At 39.4% G+C, this 20,808-nt stretch overlaps 1 protein-coding gene across 1 annotated transcript in view; it reads left to right on the forward strand.

The window, feature by feature from the left end:
* The window catches only part of LOC108248826 (gamma-aminobutyric acid receptor subunit rho-3), a gene marked incomplete in the record, with an annotated part of 62,848 nt that extends 46,847 nt beyond the window's left edge, over positions 1-16,001 (forward strand). The window contains 7 exon segments of the mRNA XM_025011006.2: positions 5,546-5,769; positions 6,764-6,846; positions 6,950-7,087; positions 7,263-7,415; positions 10,138-10,199; positions 14,601-14,732; positions 15,325-16,001. Coding sequence (XP_024866774.1) covers positions 5,546-5,769; positions 6,764-6,846; positions 6,950-7,087; positions 7,263-7,415; positions 10,138-10,199; positions 14,601-14,732; positions 15,325-15,627 — 1,095 coding nt within the window.
* Between the last annotated feature and the right edge of the window lie 4,807 nt (positions 16,002-20,808).

Consider the following 20,808-nt stretch of genomic DNA (forward strand, 5'->3'; position numbering starts at 1 on the left):
GTGCAAATATTAGTCTGACAGCATGATTTACATGCTTCTTGTCAAGACTGTTAAACTATGTCTCCCTGGAAGCTGGAGTACAGGTGTGCTCTGAGAAATATCTACCTACAAGCTCTGGAAGGCAAATATTTTTAAAGAAGCTTTGTGCTTTTTGTAGATGTGGTTCCCAGAATTCCTGATCTGGGAAGACACGGACGATAGCCATATCTTTCTCAGTGCACACAACAAGGTCACAGTGGTTTGACTTTGTCACGAAAATCTCAGTTTGTACCTGTGTATAATATGGATGATGTTTCTTCAGGTGAAGTTCATTGCCAGACAGCTGAAGGAAAAAGTTTTTGTCGTTTGCATCGACAGCCTGCTGGATGCAGGATGTCCTGTATTTGTAAGGACACTTTATCTCCAGGCAGCCATTCCCACAGCAGTCACATGTTGTGAGTCCATCAGGAGATGCTCCAAGTTCAGGGAAGTCGGTGTTTATAATGAAACCACATGATTTAACTTTTTGATTTTTGTGACGAGCTCTAATTTTAATGTAAGCCTTTTGTGCATCACCCTCATGATTCACACCCCATTTTGTTTGCACTGTAGACACAGTGTTCCCTGGGTTCCACACCTGTTTTACAACTGTTAGTGCTGGCCTTTCCAAACTGGTGGCAAATACAGCATGCATAGTGGATGATGTAATTTGTCCAGCTCGACATTCATACCAGGCAGAACACTTGTGCTGCAGTCTTGTGTGCTTTTCGATCGCTTCTGCCTGCTCATCAGTCACTGCTGCAACATCTTTGTATTTTTCACAGCACTGCAAAATAGCTGACAAGTCATGAGACTGCATGTTGTTGTACAGAGAAGCAAGTGACTTAGGTAACATAATTGACTGTTCTGGTTTGTGTGTGAATAATGTGTAATATTTTTCCATTCCTGACAAACCAACAGCCTTACTGTGCTCTAATAGCGTGTCAAGCAGAGGACATAAATCTTTCAGATTAGCAGGTGGGATTTTTCTTTTTTGTGGACAGCTTCTTCTGGCTGGCGTTGAGACTTCAGCTTGGATTTTTTTGTCAAGTGTTGTCTTTTGAGAAGCTGAAGTGCTGTAGTCAATTTTATGGCCAACTTCAGGGTGAATCTTTTTCAGATTGCCAGGTAACATCCAGTATGCTGGCTCATCTGTAACAGTTTTTGTGCCTCTTATCCTCACTGTTGCTTCCACCTTAAAAAGTAGGGCACCTACATGGGTGCAAGTCTCTGCTAGCCCTGCCATGCATGTGCAATGTGCACACTCAACAGTGCCACTGTTGCTCAGCATGACCCACCGTGTCAACGGTGGCTCAGAGAGTCTCTGAGAGTGCATAACCTGCGAACACACAATTGAAATGGTGAATGAAAAGACAGAAACATAAAAAATGTATGTGAATCTAGAAGTAGTTGAACCGTCTATTATTCCAATCAGCATTTTATTACAGAAGAATAATCATGACATAATTTCAAAGAGGTTATCAGTTACAAAGCTGAAGTTGGGTTTTGATTGTAGCTTCCAAATCGAGAATTGGTTAAATGTATATTCCACCTAATTGCCCTCAGGGAGACACTGCAGGTGCACCAATGACAAAAAACACATTGAACTCTTGCATACAACTCATTTCAATTATTACATTATTTTCAAGTTTATATATATATATATATATATATATATATATATATATATATATATATATATATATATATATCTCATGGGAAAATAAAGTTGCCGAAATTAAAGAAGAGTGTTTCGTGAGTGCAACACTATTCGTGTATGTGTATTATGTTTCAATCCATCCGTTTTCTAACACGCTGATCGCAAGAGGTGCTGATGTATCTCCAGCGGTCGCATATTTAAGTTTATATTGTACATATTTCATACGTTATTTGCACTTTTTCTAACTGAATTTTCTTTCATTGTAGATGTGTAAATGACAAATTAATTCTAAGTCTTTCTATCTTGTTATTAAACGAGCTCAAAGGAAGTAAAAATGAGGTGGAATTGCCGTAATTTAATTCAAACTTGCAGCTTCGCAAATCAGTTAGTACTTTAATAATAACGCGTTCACACTTTTTAGTACTCGTACCAAACAACATTCTGATTGATTGTAAAATAATGTACATTAAGAATGTATATAAAATTAAGGAGCTCAGAACTTACCTTTGTTCGAACCACAACATATTCGCAATCCGGGGGGGTAAAAATGTCCAAATCATGAACCCAGCCATTCATAAACTGGACATGTGCCTCCATTGACTTAAAAATTTTGAACTGATTTGCGGTGTAAGCACTAACACCACAGACCAGGTATGCAAATATGTCTGGGAATGTCAAATGGGGTAAATGATCAGGGTTTCTGCTCCAACTTTGTAGCTCAAACAGGTCGACATGTCCAATTTTAGCTAGTTTGTCCATGTAGCGTTTTTTGGCTTCTGGGAGAAGCTTTTCGCGATATAGCCCACATTTTTTTCTAGCTGCTTTTCAGCATTATGGAAGCGGTAATATGACAAAAACACCGGAAAATTTTTTGTTTTGGTCAGTCGCCTTTAGAAATGGCGCCGAGCAACGGCGTGTGACGTAAACGTCCATTTGACGTTTGGGGCCATTTGACAGAAAACTATAAGACCTACAGGAAAAGTAAACACATTGCCTGAAAGAAGACAAAAATGCCTACATTTTGATATATAATTTGTTCATGCATCATAAAAGATGTGGGCATAGGAACAGTTTGTTTGCTAAAAAATGTGTTGTGCTCAGACAGCTCCACACTCTAGCTCGTTAGTGAGGTTAGAGTGTAACTGCCAAAATTTCACGAAAATTCTGAAATTTTTGCGTGTTTTTTGGCGATTACGTCGCCATAGTAACACGACACGCGAATAAAAATAGTAGCCCTCATGCTGAGACTGAGCCAGTCGTTCTGATATAAAATTTGTGGGGGTTCTTTGCCCGGTTCGGGCCGCATTAAGGGTAACGGAAGAAGCCCATATAATAAAAAGTTTAACAAATTAAAACTTATCCAGTGATGCAGGCTTGTGCTTAATTGGAAATAAGTAAAGTAAGGAATTTGGAAAGCATCCATTTGAGAAAATTTATATTAAAATAATAATTTACTATAATAATACTAAAATAATTATGTTTTTGGGCCTTCTAAACCTTGGAAGTAATACCCCAGTAAGCCCTTTGGACAGTCTGGCCTTGCCTGTAGATTGTGGAATCCTCAGAGGGCGGTCTGAAGAGGAATCTCAAGAATCAAAATAAATTTAAAAATAATTTTTACAAAATATAATTTTATTATTGTTTCACGGTAGCATACAGATTGTTTGAATTAGTAAGAAGGTTGTCAAACGTCTTTTCTCAGGAACTTAATAATAATGTTTATATACTTTGTGGGTTAAAAAATGTTTCAGAATCTCTGGTTTCTCTGGTTAAGACTGCAAAGTTTAGGTGATGTCTTGAAACTCCTCTCAAACCCTTGTCAGTTAGGTTTTAGTGAGTTATTAAGTGTGAGAAATGTGAATCAACTTTGGGAGGATTATAAACCTAACTGTGGCTAAGAGGAGACAACAAATAAGAAGAAATTGTGATCAAATTAAATTAGGACATAATTCAAACACTTTGTGAGTAAATTGTAGCAAAAGAGATGCACATCATCCACAGGAATGTCACACAAATATCCTAATTTATTCACAGTTATGTACATACAAACATAAGTACAATTTTGAGTCTGTAACTAGTTGCCAACAGTTGCAGCCCAGTGAGATTCTACTTACAGATGAGCTCAGGCAAGAGTTCCCATAGATTATGATGTTTGTAGACAAAATGATCTTTAGTCGGAGTAGGGAGCAGGTGGAAGAGAACAGAGGTCACCAACGTTCTGCGGAGTCAACAGCTACAGCCCTCCAAACTTCATGTGGTCTTCAAGTTAGCTCAGAAACAGTGTGCAGAGAGCTCCATGGAATGGGTTTCCATGGCCAAGCAGCTGCATTCAAGCCTTACATCACAAAATGTAAAGCGTCGGCTGCAGTGGTGTAAAGCAAGTTCCCACCAGACTCTAGAGCAGAGGAAATGTGTTATCTGTGTGGGGTTTTGGGGTTTTCTCTTTGTTTTGGTCTTGTTTCATTTTTGTTTGGTTATTGGGTTTTGTTTATCTTTTTCGTTTGTTCTGTTTGGGTTCTGTCTTTGTCCCTCATGTTTGGGTTTTCATTCACTCCTCCTCAGTCTCCCTCTCAGGTTCCCTGCCACGCCCATCTGCATCTGCCCGTCATTATCTCAACTCACCTGTTACCACTTACCTTGTCATCCTCAGTGTTTAAAACCCGGTCACTTCTTCCAATACTCCGCTGGTTCCTTGTTTGTTGTTTGTTGTTTGCTGCAAGTTTCTGTCCTGCCTGTTCCCGGTCCCGATCCTGTTTCCTGCCTTAGTTGTGGTTTCAGTTTGTTTATATTTTTGCTGCCACGTCAGCTTTTGTTTTGTTTATCCTTTAGTTTAATAAATTACTTTTCATTTTCACTATGAGTCTGCGCTCTGGGTTTGTCTCCGTCATCCCCACACCTGACAATCTGGAGTGTCAAGTCACACTTTTCTGTCTGGCAATCCGATCGACAACTGGGTTGTCAGGAGAACAGTACTTGTCTGACTGCACTGTGCCAAGTGTAAAGTTTGGTGGAGGGGGATCATGGTGTGGGGTTGTTTTTCAGGAGTTGGGCTTGGCTGCTTAGTTCCAGTGAAAGGAACTCTTCATGCTTCAGCATACCAAGACATTTTGGACAATTTCATGCAATTTCATGTGGGAACAATTTGGGGATGACTCCTTCTTGTTCCAACATGAATGAGCACCACCGCACAAACCAAGGTCCATAAAGACATGGATGAGCGAGTTTGGTGTGGAAGAACTTGACTGACCTGCACAGAGTCCTGACCTCAACCCATTAGAAAACCTTTGGGATGAATTCGAGCGGAAACTGCAATACGGTGTGTGTTTCAGGAATCTGTGTATTTAAGCTCAGGTTCAAAGTGCACTTTGGAACTGTTAAATCATTTCAACTCAAACCTTCACATCATCTAACCTGAAACTATTAATAGTTCCCCAAACCTGAGTTCAAACTCAAACCAGTTGTTCCTTTTAATACTGTGGTACAAGCTTCTCTTGTTGATGATGATATTTTCTTTGTTTAATGCTTTAAAATGCAGCTGAAACATTCAATTAGAAAGAGCTTTTGAGATTTCTTTTAAAACAGCTTTATATTTGTATTGTCCTTCAGCCTTATATTTCAGTGCATATACTACCACTTTATTGAGATTTGTCTTATTGTATTTTATTGTGAATTACATTGCAATTTTTATCCAAAAAGGTGATGTATAAATAATTTTTTTGCTCTTCTTATGTAGATTTGAGCATCAACTGGTCACATTCAGATAGTTAAATACAGGAACAGAAATTTACCTGAAACTTGTCAGTAACTTGTGGTTTTGTAGCACACTAAAAATAGGTTAAAGATGAAACTTATTTATGTGTCCTTCAGGACTTCACCATAACTCTGTATCTGCGTCACTACTGGAAGGACGAGAGACTGTCGTTTCCATCTCACACCAACCAGAGCCGGACGTTTGACTCCCGACTAGTGAAGAAAATCTGGGTTCCCGATGTCTTCTTTGTCCACTCCAAACGCTCCTTCATCCACGACACCACCAATGAAAACATCATGCTGCGGGTTTACCCCGATGGAAACATCCTCTACAGTGTCAGGTACAAAATGATGTGGATGCAGGCATGCAATCTGAGGAGGTAAACAAAATCCTAACATCCTCTAAAGCTTGACACAGTCATCCAATAACAGACTATTTCAAAATTTAAGGATGTGGAGTAACCAGAAGGGCTGAGAGAAGAAATTGTGAAGCAATATGAAAAAAAAACTTAACTACAAAAACAATTGAAAAATTCAAAAAAGCCAAAAGAAAAAGAAAAAACATAACATAACTCAACACAAATTACAAAATTAGACACATACCAGGAAGAAAACAAATAATTAAATTAAATGCAAACTGTGGCATTTTGTGAAGCCACACTCCTAAATAGCTCAGAGCTCCTCCTCATTCTTTATGTTTAAATATTTGTCAGAATTTGTTGTAATTTAGGACCCAAGGATCTAGACTTACATGAGGACTCAAAGGAAAGAAACGATTTATATCAGGAAAAAAACAAAGGCTGACTTGGTAGCAGACTGTTACAAAAAACAAAACAAAACTGAAGCACAGAAACCAAAATGTTGACAGGGCAGCAAATACAAAAGTAACCAAAAACATGAGGAGCACATAGAAGGAAAGACAGGCAAACAAACAGGATGATCGACTGAAGAATGAATGAGGAACGGGAGTTTAAGTAGGCCGGGAGTGGTGAGATAAGTGGTGACAGCTGAGACTGAAGAATACAGCGAACGGGTGTGAGTGTTAGACTGAGGGCAAGAAGTGACTGGTAACACAGAGGCACTAGGGAACAAAGAATCTCAAAAGAAAAACAACAAAGAAACACAAAATAAATACAGTATCAAAAAAGATAAAAACCAAAACAGTAACCAATAATGACAAAAGAAAAAAACAGACAGATCATGACAATATTTTAGGTTTTTTTGCCTCAAAGGCCCTACCTTAAATTGAAACCAAACCTTGAAAATATAAGTGTATGACAACAGAAAGCTGGTGGGAAATGGTGAAGCTAAGTTTGGGTTAAATGTGTCTTTCAGGGCCACTGTAACGGCTCTCTGCTCGATGGACTTCAGCAGTTTTCCTCTGGACACTCAGAACTGCTCACTGGAGCTCGAGAGCTGTGAGAAACACGTTTTACACTAACTGGACAACTTTTGATTCTCAGATCAGGATATAAAACAGGTGACCGAAGGGACATCATGTCCATCTGTTTCTGTCTCTAGACGCATACAATGAGAACGACCTGATGCTGTACTGGAAGAATGGGAATGACTCCCTGAGAACGGACGAGATTGTCCTGTCTCAGTTCTTCATTGAAAATTTTCATGCCTCCAGTGGCCTCGCTTTCTACAGCAGCACCGGTGAGTCTGTCACCTCCTTTCTGTTTATAAGGTTTAGGTTTGTGTGGATGTGGTTTAAGACGTTTTCTTATCCACACAAGATGAGCTGATTTCCTGTAGTTTGAATCACCCAGCATCAGTGTCATCTGTGGTCTTTAATTGTGATTAAAAACTTTTTTTTATTTCTGACTGTCAGGTTGGTACAATCGTCTCTTCATAAACTTCATCCTGCGGCGGCACATCTTCTTCTTCATGCTGCAGACGTACTTCCCCACCATGCTGATGGTCGTCCTCTCCTGGGTCTCCTTCTGGATCGACAGGAGGGCCGTTCCTGCTCGAGTGTCTCTGGGTAACACACACGTTTGTTTAAAGTTTTTTTTTATCTTGTCTTGTGCATTAATGTGGCTTTGGAAAGCGCAATCATTTTCCACATATAAACAACGTTATCGTGGTGACTCATCCTCAAATAATGGAAGAGCGAGCATCCAAAAGCAATGCTAGAAAAAAAAAACTTTTTTTAAGCTCAATTAAAAATTTGGAGATACAATAATAATAATAAAAATCTGTTTAAAAAGTAACAAACAGATAAATAAATACAAATCAGCAGCAGAGCTAATAGTACTTGATGTTTCAATCCTGTTGATAAATTTGTTTTTATCCTTTCATTAAAGAAAAACCCACAGATGTCACTGAAATAACTTAAAACTGATAAAAGTAATAAAAAAGGAAAAAAGTAATCACTGAGAATCAACTAATGGAAATCAGTCCTTCTTTTGAATTTTGGCTCAACAGAATTATTAAAAGACAAAAAAAGAAACTGGCCTTGACAAAAAGGATAGGACCCTTAATTTAATCTTTTGTTGCAAAACCTTTTGAGGCAATCGAGTGATTTTTGTAACTCTCTGAGGCTTCTGCACCTCTCAGCAGGTATTTTAACCCACTCCTCATGATCAAACTTCTCCAGTTTGTCTCAGGTTTGAAGAGTTCCTTTTCCAGATGTTTCAGCTCCTTCCACGGATGTTCAACAGGATTTAGATCAGGGCTCCGAGGGCACTTAAGAATAGTCCAATGTTCTGTTCTGAGCCATTCTTGGTGTTTTTAGCTGTGTTTTGGCTCATTATCCTGTTGGAGGACCCATGACCTGCAAGCTTGACACCAAGCTTTCTGACATTGGGCAGCACATTTCACTCCTGTCTACCTTGATGTCCAAAGGACATTCTCCCAGACGTTTTGTGGCTTCTCAATATGCAGTTTGGCTAATTACAGTCTTGCTTTTTTATGATTTGATGTCTTCCATGTAGTCCAATTTAGCCCACCGATGACCTTTGACCTTGGAGTTCACCTCTGATCTCTCTGGAAGTTGTTCAAGGCTCTTTGGTTACCATTTGTATCTGTCTTTTCAATTTGTCATCAGTTTTTCTCTCGCAGCCTCGTTCAGGGAGGTTGGCTCCAGTCCTGTGGCCCTTAGACCTCTGAATCTCTGCAGCTTTAATCACAGGAACATCAAGCTGTTTGGAGATGGTCTTATAGTCTTTACCTTTAACATGCTGCTCAATGATTTCCTTCCTAATCTCCTGAAACAACTCTGTCCTTAGCTTTCTGTGCTTCATGTTCAGTGTGGTACGCACCATGATACCAAACAGCACTGTGTCTATTTTTCACCCTTTAGTCAGACTAGCAGACTGACTAATTACAAGACTGAAGACACCAGTGATGCGAATTACAGGGCACACCTTAGTTTAACATGTCCCTGTGGGCAAATTAGTTTCCATTTTCAATGTACCTTCCTTTTTGTCAAGACCAGTTTCATTAGTTTATTTCTTAAAAGATTCTGTTAAACCAAAATTCAAAGCAATGACTGATTTCCATTAGTTGTCTTCCTTTTTTTTTCTTATTAATACTTTTCTCAGGTTCAAGTTATTTCATTGACCTTTGAGGATCTCTCTTTCTTAAACAAAAGGGTACAAACAAATTTATCCGTGTCTGTAAGACATTACTCCTGGAAGTAGCGATACAACAGGACTCATGTACAGGAGGGTAGATATTTCATTAAGGTCATCAGGTGGGCACCTTCCGTTATTTATATTTTGTTGATAAGCCCCCAACATCCCCAGAGAGCTCAACAATGTTACTTCTTATCCTAAGTACACACCCCTCAGATTCATACTGCCCTGTTTCATTACAGCCCATGTGTTGTCCTTTCTTTTAATCCACAATCAATCACTGCTTCTCTGACCTGCAGTGGACAAGGACAAAATGGTTTGTTGGAGGAAGCAACCCGTCACTCCCATGGTTTTTAGTAGGTGGATCATAGATGTTGCAATAAATCCCCTGCATTCCACTTCAGCAGGAAGCACCCTTGATCCCCAGTCATTCTGAGCTGCTTTTTTTTTTATAGATTTGATTGTTTTTCTCTCATATGCCTCCTCAACACCATCTTCCCATGGAACTGTTAACTCTACAACAGCTTGGCCTCGTTTTCTGTCGCTGGAATTTTGAACATGTCTGAAATATTTGTGAGAAATTTTCTCTAAAAACAGAGTTGCTGCAGGCATCTGGAACCTGTCCAGAATCTTAATTGTTTTTTTGTAATTCTAAGGAGCAACATTTGCTTGATATGTATGCAAACAATCTGCAAATTTTTGCTTAAATTTCACTGGGAGTTCATGCAAATATGTTATTTTAGTGAGATTTCAAGTCAAAATTTGCTTATTTTCTCACAGTTTTGTGAGATAAATATTGTCAGAGCCCAGTGAGATACTATTTTAATCTTAATGCAATTCTATAATCTCAAAATCCTAATAAATTGCATATTTTAGTTGAATTTTGCAGCAGTAAAGTTTGTTAGCTCCAACATCTCCTGTGACTCATTGACTCAATTTTAATGGACTTATAAGCAGTAAAAATGACTTTTTTCTTGTTTAACTCAACAGCAACACAGTCTCTGTCTTATATTTATTCCCTTTCCTTTCTCAGTTGGAACACTCAGTGTGTAGGTGCACAGAGCCCTCCTTTCTAACGTTTAGAAAACTAACAGCTGTAAACCAATGTTTTTCTGTCTCCTTCTGCAGGTATGACCACTGTACTCACCATGTCCACCATCATTACTGGAGTGTCCTCCTCCATGCCTCAGGTAAAACTGGGTTTGTCTGGATTCTGGATGCCTTCAGGAACAAAAAGACTTTTTAAACTCTGTTGAGGCTTTCTCATTGTTTATGTGGGCTCTCAGGATGGACTTTAGGCTTTCACTGGTTATCTTTCAGGTTCTTTATGACAGAAGTTACAGCTTTTTACATCACAACCACCAACATAAAATTTATATTTTTTACAAATACAGCGTGTTGCAAAAGTATTCACCTCCTTGGCATTCTCTTTGTTTTGTTGTCTTACAACCTAAAATCTAAACTGACAAAAAAAGACTGGGGAGGCGCATGTTTTAGTTGTAGCTACCACGGCAGTGGCTCAGGAGGTAAGGGTTTGTCCTGTAACCGGAGGCTTGCAGATTCAAGCCCCCACTCTGTCAGTCTCAGCTGTTGTGTCCTTGGGCAAGACACTTTAACTGGCTGAGACACCCCAGTGCTGGCAGCTTTTTCATTTTTCCATGAAAACAATTTAACTCTGACTAGATTTCCCAGTGTCTGTTAATGAAAACCATTTATATAGCATGATGCTGCCACCACCATGCCTCACTGTAGGAATGGTGTTCTCAGCATGATGAGACGTTGTTGGTTTCTGTAAAAAAAAAACTCACTGCCTTCACACCAGCCCTGTTTAGTCTGCTTTAATCAAACTCTTGCCTGTTTACCTAGAAAGCCTGGTTTATTTGGGGAGGTGTGAATGCGCAATCAAACTCTGATTCGGACCAAAAAAACGAACTCTGGTCCGTCTAAAAACCTCGGTCTCGATTTGGTTGAAGTGAACTCTGGTGCGGTTCGAATGCATATGTGAATGCAAGCGGACCAGAGACCGCTCCAAAAGCAGGAAGCAGACTATAGCACAGTTGTATTCTGGGTAAATACAACCAAAACAAATGCGTGTTTCTACCACTACCAGGAGAAATGACTCGTGGTCAGACGTGGAGTGTAGAGTAGGTAAAATGTTTCTTTGGCACATGTATCACAGACAAAACGGAAATCCAAAACCGCTAAAATTTGACCGCTAAAACTCAGTGTCTTCTTCAGAGGGATTTCATGTCATTTCCTTCATTAGTTCTTGGTGCAGTGCCACCACAGGCAAGGGGGGGGGGGGGGGGGGGGGGGGGGGTGCAGGTTGATCAAAGGGTTTGGCTCGATTGACTCGGTGCAGTGTGAATGTGAACCGCAGCAGCTGAAAATGGAACAAATGTTGCAGTTTTGGTCTCCAATTGAACTGAGTCTACTGGACTATCAGGTGTGAATACAGCCTTAAATTCAGCCAGTAATGGTTGCAGAACTGGTTAGTAGTGATAAGTCTCATCTGACCACAGCAGCTTCTTCCACGTGTTTGTTGAGTCTCCAATATGTCTTTTGGCAAATTTTTAACAGCATGTCTTATGTTTTTCTTCACATACATTATAAAATGCCAAAGAGTAAAAGGTTTTCTATCTAAGGCAGCCAGCAGATTGCATTGAATTTTCACTTCTTCTCCCATCTCCCATCCTTAGCAGCACATTGGTGACAGTGGAAAGAAACAACTCCCTTTTAACAAGAAGAAACCTCCAGCAGAACCAGAATAAGGTCCTATTTTATTTTCATTGTACTTGCTTCCTCTGGGATCCATTTTCCAGATATATAATGTGTCATACCATTTATATGCAGATGATATCCAGGTCTACCTTTCATTTAAATTCTGCGGATCCCAGTCTGTGAATAGGCTACTTAAATGCTTGAGGTATGTGAGAACACGGTTGGAGCAGAACTTTCTTTATCTTAATGACAAAAAGACAGAGGTTATTTTATTTGGCAAATCAGACCTAGTGATAAGATGCCACAGTGCTGTAGGTCCACTAAACTCTTCTTCTGGCTGTGTGTCTGTTAAAAATCTTGGAGTGATTTTTGATCCTGATTTTAAATTTAACAAATAGGTCAATGCAGTAGTCCAGTCGAGCTTTTATCATCTGAGGCTGATGAGTAAAGTCAAGGATTATCTACCTCAAAATGTCTTTGAAAGGGTTATTCATGCTTTTATCACTTCTAGATTGGACTACTGCAATCTCTTTATGGTGGGAAGGACTAGTCTCTTGTTCATCTTCTACAGCTGGTTCAGAATTCAACTGCCTGTCTACTAACGGGGATTAAAAAACATGAATGTATCACCTCGATTTTGTCTTCCTTTCATTGGTTGCCTGTTTCATTTAGAATTGTTTTTAAGATTTAGTTTTTAGTTTTTAAATGTTTAAATGGTCTGGCACCTTTTTATCTTACTGAGCTTTTACAGCCACACATTCCAAGTAGACTTCTAAGATCTACAGATCAGAAACTCTTAGTTATCCCTAGGACTCGGTTTATGACCAGGGGAGACAGAGCTTTTTCAGTTGCAGGTCTGGAATACTCTCCCTTTGTCTGTGAGGTCTGCTGGATCTTGTCTTGCCATTTTTGGATTTTGCTTTAGTTTGTTTTTTGCTGCCACGCCAGCTCTTTTGTTTTGTCTGTTTTATTTATATTAATAAATTAATTTCCTTTTTTACGATGAGTCTGCGGTCTGGGTTCGCCTCCGTCTCCCTCCCTTATGGCAATTGTTTTGTATTATTATTGTTTTCTTTTAGTTTTGTTATACCTGTACAGCACTTTGATTTTAAAAACACTTTATAAATAAAGGATGATGATAATGGTGATAAGGCTCAGCATAAGCAGTCATCTGCCTTGGCTACTCATCCATTTAAGCAATGTCTATTTCCTGCCATGTTTTCATGAAGTCCAGCTCTGTGCAGCTTCTAGTGGTCCTACCGACAGCTCCCATTAGAGTTATCTTTGGCATCCTGGTTGTCTCTCTAATTATTGCTTTCCTTACCCACTTTGTGAATTTTGGTGGACGATCCTCTCTTGGCAGGTTTGCTGTTGTGACATCATCTTTCCTTTTCTTAACAATGGATTAAATGGTGCTCTGTGGGATGTTAAGGGCTCTTTAAAAACCTTGATCTGTACTTCTCTACAACTTTGTCTCTGATCAGTGTGGAGAGTTCCTTGGTCTTCATGCTGTCTCCTGCTTGGTGATATGCCGCACTACCTAAAGGTGTAGATTCTGGTGGCTGACTCAACAGGTGGATATCATGTGACAGGTTTAGATCATCTGACTCCTGGATTATATCAAGGTGGATCTAATTGAACTGATTATGTGGCTTCTGAAGGTGATGGTTGGGGGTTCAAAGCAGAGGGCTTGAATAAACTGTAATGGCAGAATTTATTATAGGGTAACACCTGTCGTTGATAAGTCCTGATTATGTCATGACTTCTATTCCAAATCCCATGGGTTCTCACAGAATGAACTTGTTTATATGAGTGATGTTGAATTTTCTCCTCATGGGAACCAGACTGACTTGCTTTTCCCTAACTCCTCCTTCTGGTCCAGTATTTCAATATCTTTAATAAAAGCTCCTGTGTCGACTTGGGGGGCCAGAGCTTGGATTTGGAGCTTCCCCATTCGGACCTGGGACTCTGATGTTAATTCTTAATTGTCTTTAATGCTCTCTATATTTTGTGCACAACATATAAATAAACCTGTTTGAGTGATTTCATCTATCAGTGCCTGGAAATTAATTTTTTGCTGCCACAACAGTTTGGTGCAGTGACCCAGATTCAAACCGGGGTTGCTGCGGCCATAAAGCAGAGTACTAACCACTATACGATCACGGTCATGTAAAAATATTTTACGTTTCTTAAACTGTTAAAATATTTTTCCCCATTTTACTTCATTAATGTAGAGTATTTGTATGTTGTTCATTACTTATAATCAAACTGAAATTTCAGGTTATAAGGCAACCAAACTAAGGGGGTGAAAATATCTGTCACTCTCTGTAATTTCAGTCTTAAAAGCTGAGAGAAATACTGAAAATGTCACTGAAATATTCTTAAAATCTAATAAAATAATGTATATGTGAAGTTGATTCATTTAGCATCACAACTATTTTATTGTACAGAATTTTCTTTATAATATCTTTAAAAAGTTTAACTCCTTTAATTTCTAACTGAGGGTTAGAAATTAATCCAAAGACTTTCAACACAAAGAACTGGGGTACGTTTTAGAGGTGTAGATTCTATAAGTACTTGAAGTTAATATGAGGATACAGGTAGAGAAAACCACACTGTATCTGACTGGATGAAGGGGCACAAAGGTTTGATCAGTCACAAACTTTTTCCATCCTTTTGTAATTGCCTTTACAAATCCATGCCAAACTTTTGTCATATCAGAGTGAAATATATTCTTAAAAATTATAACGCCAAAGTTTATCATCTTATCTTCTTCCATAACAATTAATGGGTAGAGAAAACCTGAGTGAGCTGAAAAACATTTTTATTTGAGAGTTGTATCAGTGAAAATGTTTCCTGTCCTTTCACAGGTGTCATATGTGAAAGCGGTGGACATCTACCTGTGGACCAGCTTCCTGTTCGTTTTCCTGTCTGTGATCGAATACGCAGCTGTGAACTACTGCACCACTCTGGAGGAGATGAGGAAGATGAGAAGGGGAAAGGTCAGCACACCAAACAAACATGGTTATTACACTACAAGAAGAAAAATAAACTAGAAAATGAGCTTTTACACTAAAAATGCTATATGGCTGTTGAGTGTTTAACGGTTGCTGAATTTTTGTTGAAGAAACTGAATCTGAGAAGTTAAAGTTAAAACAAGTAGAACAGAACTAAACATAGCAAAACAGTAGGAAAAGGCTAACATCAGCAAAATTGTAGCTAAAAGCTAGGGTTAGCAAAACCCCAGCTGAAAGTTAAAATTAACACAACTGTACTAAGCACTAAGCATAACAGAACCTAAATGTTCAAAATGTTTGGCCCTCTCGTGGCCAAACAGAAACATTACAGCTAATATTAATCAGAAACCTGCAGCTTTTAAGCTCCAGGTTTAGGCTACTGTGTTTGGAGTTTTTATCAAGGTTTTTTTTTGGCAGTATATACCACTCAAGTGGCTCAAGTGAACTGGGTCACTTTAGTGACTTAGGTTAACCTAAATTCATAAAATGAACCAAATTTTCCAGCTTTATTCCTTCAAGGAATGCAAGACCTTTAATGAAAACAAACTTTTTTTTCCTTTTCATTTTCTGTTTTCAGATCCCCTCCACCTTTAATGCCAGCCAAGCGATGGCCTTCGACGGCTGTTTCCATGATGATGACATTGAGCTGACCACATTCCCTCGGATGGCACCCACGCTGACCTCTGACCCTCTGACCACGCCGAGCCAAAACTCTGACATCCGTCCCATGGAGGGCACTCGGCTGCGGCGGCAGAGGTCGGTGCGTGAAAATGTGGATATGCTGGTCAGCAACAGCTACATGATCGACTCGTACTCGCGCCTGGCCTTCCCTCTGTCCTACCTCCTCTTTAATGCAATCTACTGGAGCCTGTACTCCTGATCCGACCTGTCCAGGAGCCACTGAACCGAGCGCCAGACCGGAGCCGGACAATGCCAAGGCTTGTACTTTCAGGAAAGACTGTGATAAAAGCTCCTGAGATCTTCAGTCTGTGTTTGACGGTTTCAACCAGACTAATGGGAGCATGAAAGTACAGTGTTTTGTTTTTATTTTTATTTTATTTGTGCTTTATCATATTCTCATTGTTATTATATATATATTTTTTGTTTGTTTGTTTGTTTGTTTAAATTGGTCAGAATTTATTCGAAAGTCATCTTTTTTTCTTGCTTTTTAAAAGAAAAAAACTTCCTAATACCTTTGATAAATGATGTAATTGGAGCAAACAAACATAATGTATTTTTTTCCAAATAAATTTTTTGTTAACAAGAATGTAAAACTGATTTCTTAAGATGTAGGTGCTGCAACTTTCAGCACAAGAAAAACCAGGACAACACCTGCAGAGTGGCAGACCAGGGTGGTGGTCCCTTTTTTTAAATGGAACAGAAATGTGTTTCATCTATGGAGGGATCACACTTCTCAGCCTCCCCCTAAAAGTTTACTCTTGGCCAGTGGAGGGGAGGCTCTGGTCCAGTTGTTGAACTTTGAATTCATGAGGAGCGGGGTGGCTTTCATCCTGGATGTGGAACAGTGGACCAGGTCTTTACCCTTGCAGAGCTGTTAAGGGGGTCTAGGGGACTATTTGTGTCTAGCTGTGTCTGCGTCCCCTCCACAAAGTCAAGCTTGTTCTTGGTGCTGGTTAGACACCACCCGAGCTGTTTCTTGTCTCCTGATCCTGATCTCAAGGTGCAGTCGTGGAGAGGATGCCCTCTGCTTTTTGCAGTTGATGTGGTTCTGTTGGTTCTTCAAGCCATGACCTTCAGTGTGCACTGGGGCAATTTGCTGAGCACAAAGCACCTTGGCTGTGAGTCAGCTCCTCAAAGTCTGAGGCCTCACCTACAATAATAATGGTGGTGCTTTAAACCGTCATGATGAAGAGGGAGCTGAGCCAAAAGCCAGAGCTCTTTAGGTACTGGTCCATCAACGTTCAACACTCACCTATAATCATGTGTCAACTGTGACCGAAAGAGCGAGATCCAAGAAATGAAATTGACTTTCAGATAAGATGAGGAGCATCTTCAGCCAGGGTCCAGCGGGGGTCAGCGTAGAGCCGCTGTTCCTTTGCGTTAAAAGAACTCAGCTGAGGTGATTAGGACATTTGATTAAGATGCCTTCTAAAGAATTACCAGGTATGTCCCAATAGGAGGAGATCCTGGGGCAAACCCAGATCCAGACTGACAAACAGGTGATGGCTAACGAACAGGACATTGTGGTGATCAACAAGATACAGAAGAAAGCAGTGGTGATAGATGTAGCAGTCCCAAGTGACTGTAACATCAAGAAGAAGGAGCACAAAAAGCTGGAGAAATACCATGGACTGAAAGAGGAAACAGAAAGTCAAGGCCTCAGTGGTACCAGTGGTCATCGGAGCACTTGGTGCTGTGACCCCAAAACTGGAAGAGTGGCTCCCACAGATCCCAGGAACAACCTCAGAGATCTCTGTCCAGAGGAGCGCAGCCTTGGAACAGCTAATATACTGAAGAGAACCCTCAAGACATTAACTAACCAAAACTAGTTAAAAATGTGGCAATCTGCCACTGTTACCTGTTCTGCTCCCTCGGATCTTCTCACAGCTGCAGCAGGTTCTCATCATCCAGCTCCAGGGTTCTTAAGGCAGTTGCAGAGAGCAGTTCGTCACTGAAGCATCGAGTGCCTTGGGTAACAGTCTCAGCCAGAGAAACCAAGTCTAAAGAAATTTAGAAAGTTACATGAAAGTTCCGAGCCAACGTCATCCTAGCAATTGAGACAGGTCTGTACTGGTTATAAAATTTGCCATTTACCAAAAGGTCAGGGGGCTTAATAACGGTAGCTGGTCATTGGGCCAAACCCAGCAGAATAACTTTCAAAGCAGATGATGCAATAAGCTCTCAAGCTGATGATTATATATTTTTTTCTTCCTCTCTCAAAAAAGGTCCACAAGCACTTCTCTCTCTGAGTTAAAGGTAATCATTGCAAAGTATGACATCAGACATTAAAGAGATTATCCTGATCTAAATCAAATGATGTAGTTAGAAAGCATTTACTCCAATAGTTTTCCATGCAATTCTGACATGCAGGTGCACACTCAATGTAAACGAAGCACTTTTATTTGCATACTTTACTAAAGAAATCTGAGCGTAAATACATACCAATACATCAAAACTGTCAGACTCTTCAGTCTTCCACAGTCGTCCCAAATGTTGGTCTATTTAAAGTCACTTCAGCTGCTTCAGATGGAAAACTAACTCACATGGTAATTGGCAGCCATTCACAAATTTTGCTTACAGAGTTTTAATTCAAGGACACATTAAGGAGGCTTTTTAAAAAATAAAAATATATGTGTTTCATTTAAAATTTTACTCACTCCCTCACTGTCCTAGCGCCCTTGTTTGAGTCAGGAGTTATAATTGTGATTCCTGACTCAAACGAGTGAGTCAGGGATTTGATTTGTTTGATTCGTACAACACTTACAGGCCACTCATTACACTTGAATGATTTGTTTGTTTATTGCTCCCAGCAGGACGGTGGTGGAGGGGTGGTTGAGTTGAAACAAGAAGCCAGAGCTGCTGCTTTTTCCACAGGACTAAAGCAGCAGTTAGTTTGATATATTTAATAAATGTGGTTAGAGCAGCAGCCTCACAGTTGCATGATCTCTTCTTCGCTGTTAGCTATAGCTAGCTGCAGGAGGGACAAATCTGTTAACGGGGAAGAAAAATCATGACTCCCGATTCAGTAAATCAAGTCATGAGTTTCGAACGATTTGTTTAGGACTTGCACATCACTTACACAAGCCTCAGCTGTGACGATGTTCTCTCCAACATAAAGTTCTGAAATATATTTAACTCATCGCCTCATTTGATTGGGCTTGTTCTTTATTGTCTGACCAGTTGCTGACTTTACAAGGGCAGTTTTCTTCTGAGAGGCCTCCTTGGTGCCTTGTTACCTTTGCTTTCTTAGAAGGCCTCTCCACACCTTCATTAACCCTCCTGTTATGTTGTGGGTCAAATTGACCCATAAATATTCTCTGCAAAGGAGTCCTAAAAAACATTACAGACTGCAGACACGTGATGGCAGAGCTTCACAAAATGAGCATCAAAAATAAAAATATGACAGCCTTGAACTTATCTTCGATCAAGACAATAAAATAGACGAGGATGTGTCTGAAAGCTATTAGGACAGTATGGGACAAGTAGGTTGAGCAACTTCCACTGCTCTATAACCCAGGTCCTAATGTCACAGTGGATGAAAGGCTAGTGGCATTCAGAGAAGCCAGGTTTATAAGCCATCAAGATGAGCATGAAGAGTGTGAAATGTGCAAAATTAATTTGCACAAAGCATAATGTGATGACATGTCCCTCGTGCTGTGTAGATGAAAAAACACATGCATCTTGTTCTTTTCCACCTATTCATTTTTGTGTATTTTAAATAATGCATAGTGTTTGCTATCACATGATGACATATCCCTTGTAGACTGTGAAAACTCACAGACACACATGCACTGAGTTCATGTTGCTAATCTCCTATTTTGTTGTTATTTTGTTCATTTCTGGTTCAAAAACACTGATTTAAAAAAGTTTATTTTCAACACAAATCCTCATGACTCATTTGTCTTGATTTTAAATCAACAGGTCAGTTTGACCCAAACAGAATAGGTGTCTCAAGTTCATTTATGAACTTCCGTCCTTAAAAATCAAATTTAAATAAAGTTATCAATTTTATTCACATCAATTGTAGTACATAAAAATAATCACCAGATGTCGCTATTTTAGGGTGTCTTGTGTGCTTGGACACAATAGGCCATTTTCTGAGCAACTGTCTCAAAGTGGTTCAGTGATTCAGGAAGCCTCAGTTTCACCATCACTATCATTTAGATCAGGGGTAGGCAATCCTTGTCCTCGAGTGCCACCATCATGCATGTTTTACTTGTTTCCCTGCTCCAACACACCTGATTCAGTGGTTAAATGACCTCTTCATGTTCTGCAGAAGCCTGTATATCACTCATTGATTCAAATCAGGTGTGTTGATGCAGGAAAACGAGTAAAACATGCAGGATAGTGGCATTTGAGGACCAGGGTTGCCTACCCCTGATTTAGACTCAGCTGTCAGGTCAAACCTGAAGAACTTAGGAGCTGTTTCTGACCAGTCCATGTAAAAACAGGAACTAGAGATGGTTATCCATGATTTTAGTTTCTCTTTAAACAAGAGAAACTAAAATCATGGATAACCATCTCTAGTTCCTGTTTTTCCTGTTCCTGTTTTTTCATCTCTAGTTCCTGGTTACTGTAATGCATTTTTTTTTTTTTTTTTACAAAAAACAGGTAACTAGACTCTAAACTGGAACAAAAAGAACTCACATGAAAATATATTAGTGTTTACTTTCAGGGCTTTTTACAGTTCCTGAGCAAATTTGTAAATTATTACAGTTTTACACTTCATCCAGGGCCCTTAGGTCTTCAAACCTATCTGTTCATGGTTCCTCTGACCCACTCTAAAACCAGTGCATCATCCTTTCCAAGCAGTCACACTTCGCCCGAGGAATGAACTCCCCTTGTTTTCACAGTCACTGACAATAGTGAGTCTTTTAAAAAGCTGCTGATGTTTTTAGTCAGACAAGTTTTTAGTTAGAGAATTTTCTTTTTTGTATATAGATCTGTTCTTACATCTTTTACTTTTATGTACTATTTGTATTGTATTGTTTTTATTCTATTGTATCAAATTGTGAAGCACTGTCATTTTTATCTGTGTTGTATACTGTAAATCAACTTTACTTTCTTGTCTTACTTTTTTAATGGATATCATTGTAATTAGTCTTCGATTTGCTAAAAACAACCCAAAAATTGTTACCTTGTTAGAATCAGGTATGCGTATGAACAAGTGAATGTGGCTTGGAATAACAAAAAAAAATCTGACTGGTCGCACGATCCACATATTATAGATGATTAAATTTTTGATTTAAATATTTTAGTTTCGATTTGTTTGGAAAACATTAACAAATGAACCTCAAAGTTGTGAGATACACACGCCAACAACATGTGGAAACAAACAATTCCCACAATATCAGAAGACTTGAACGTATCAAAGATTCTG

Source organism: Kryptolebias marmoratus, linkage group LG21, assembly GCF_001649575.2.
Source record: "Kryptolebias marmoratus isolate JLee-2015 linkage group LG21, ASM164957v2, whole genome shotgun sequence".
NCBI lineage: Eukaryota > Metazoa > Chordata > Actinopteri > Cyprinodontiformes > Rivulidae > Kryptolebias > Kryptolebias marmoratus.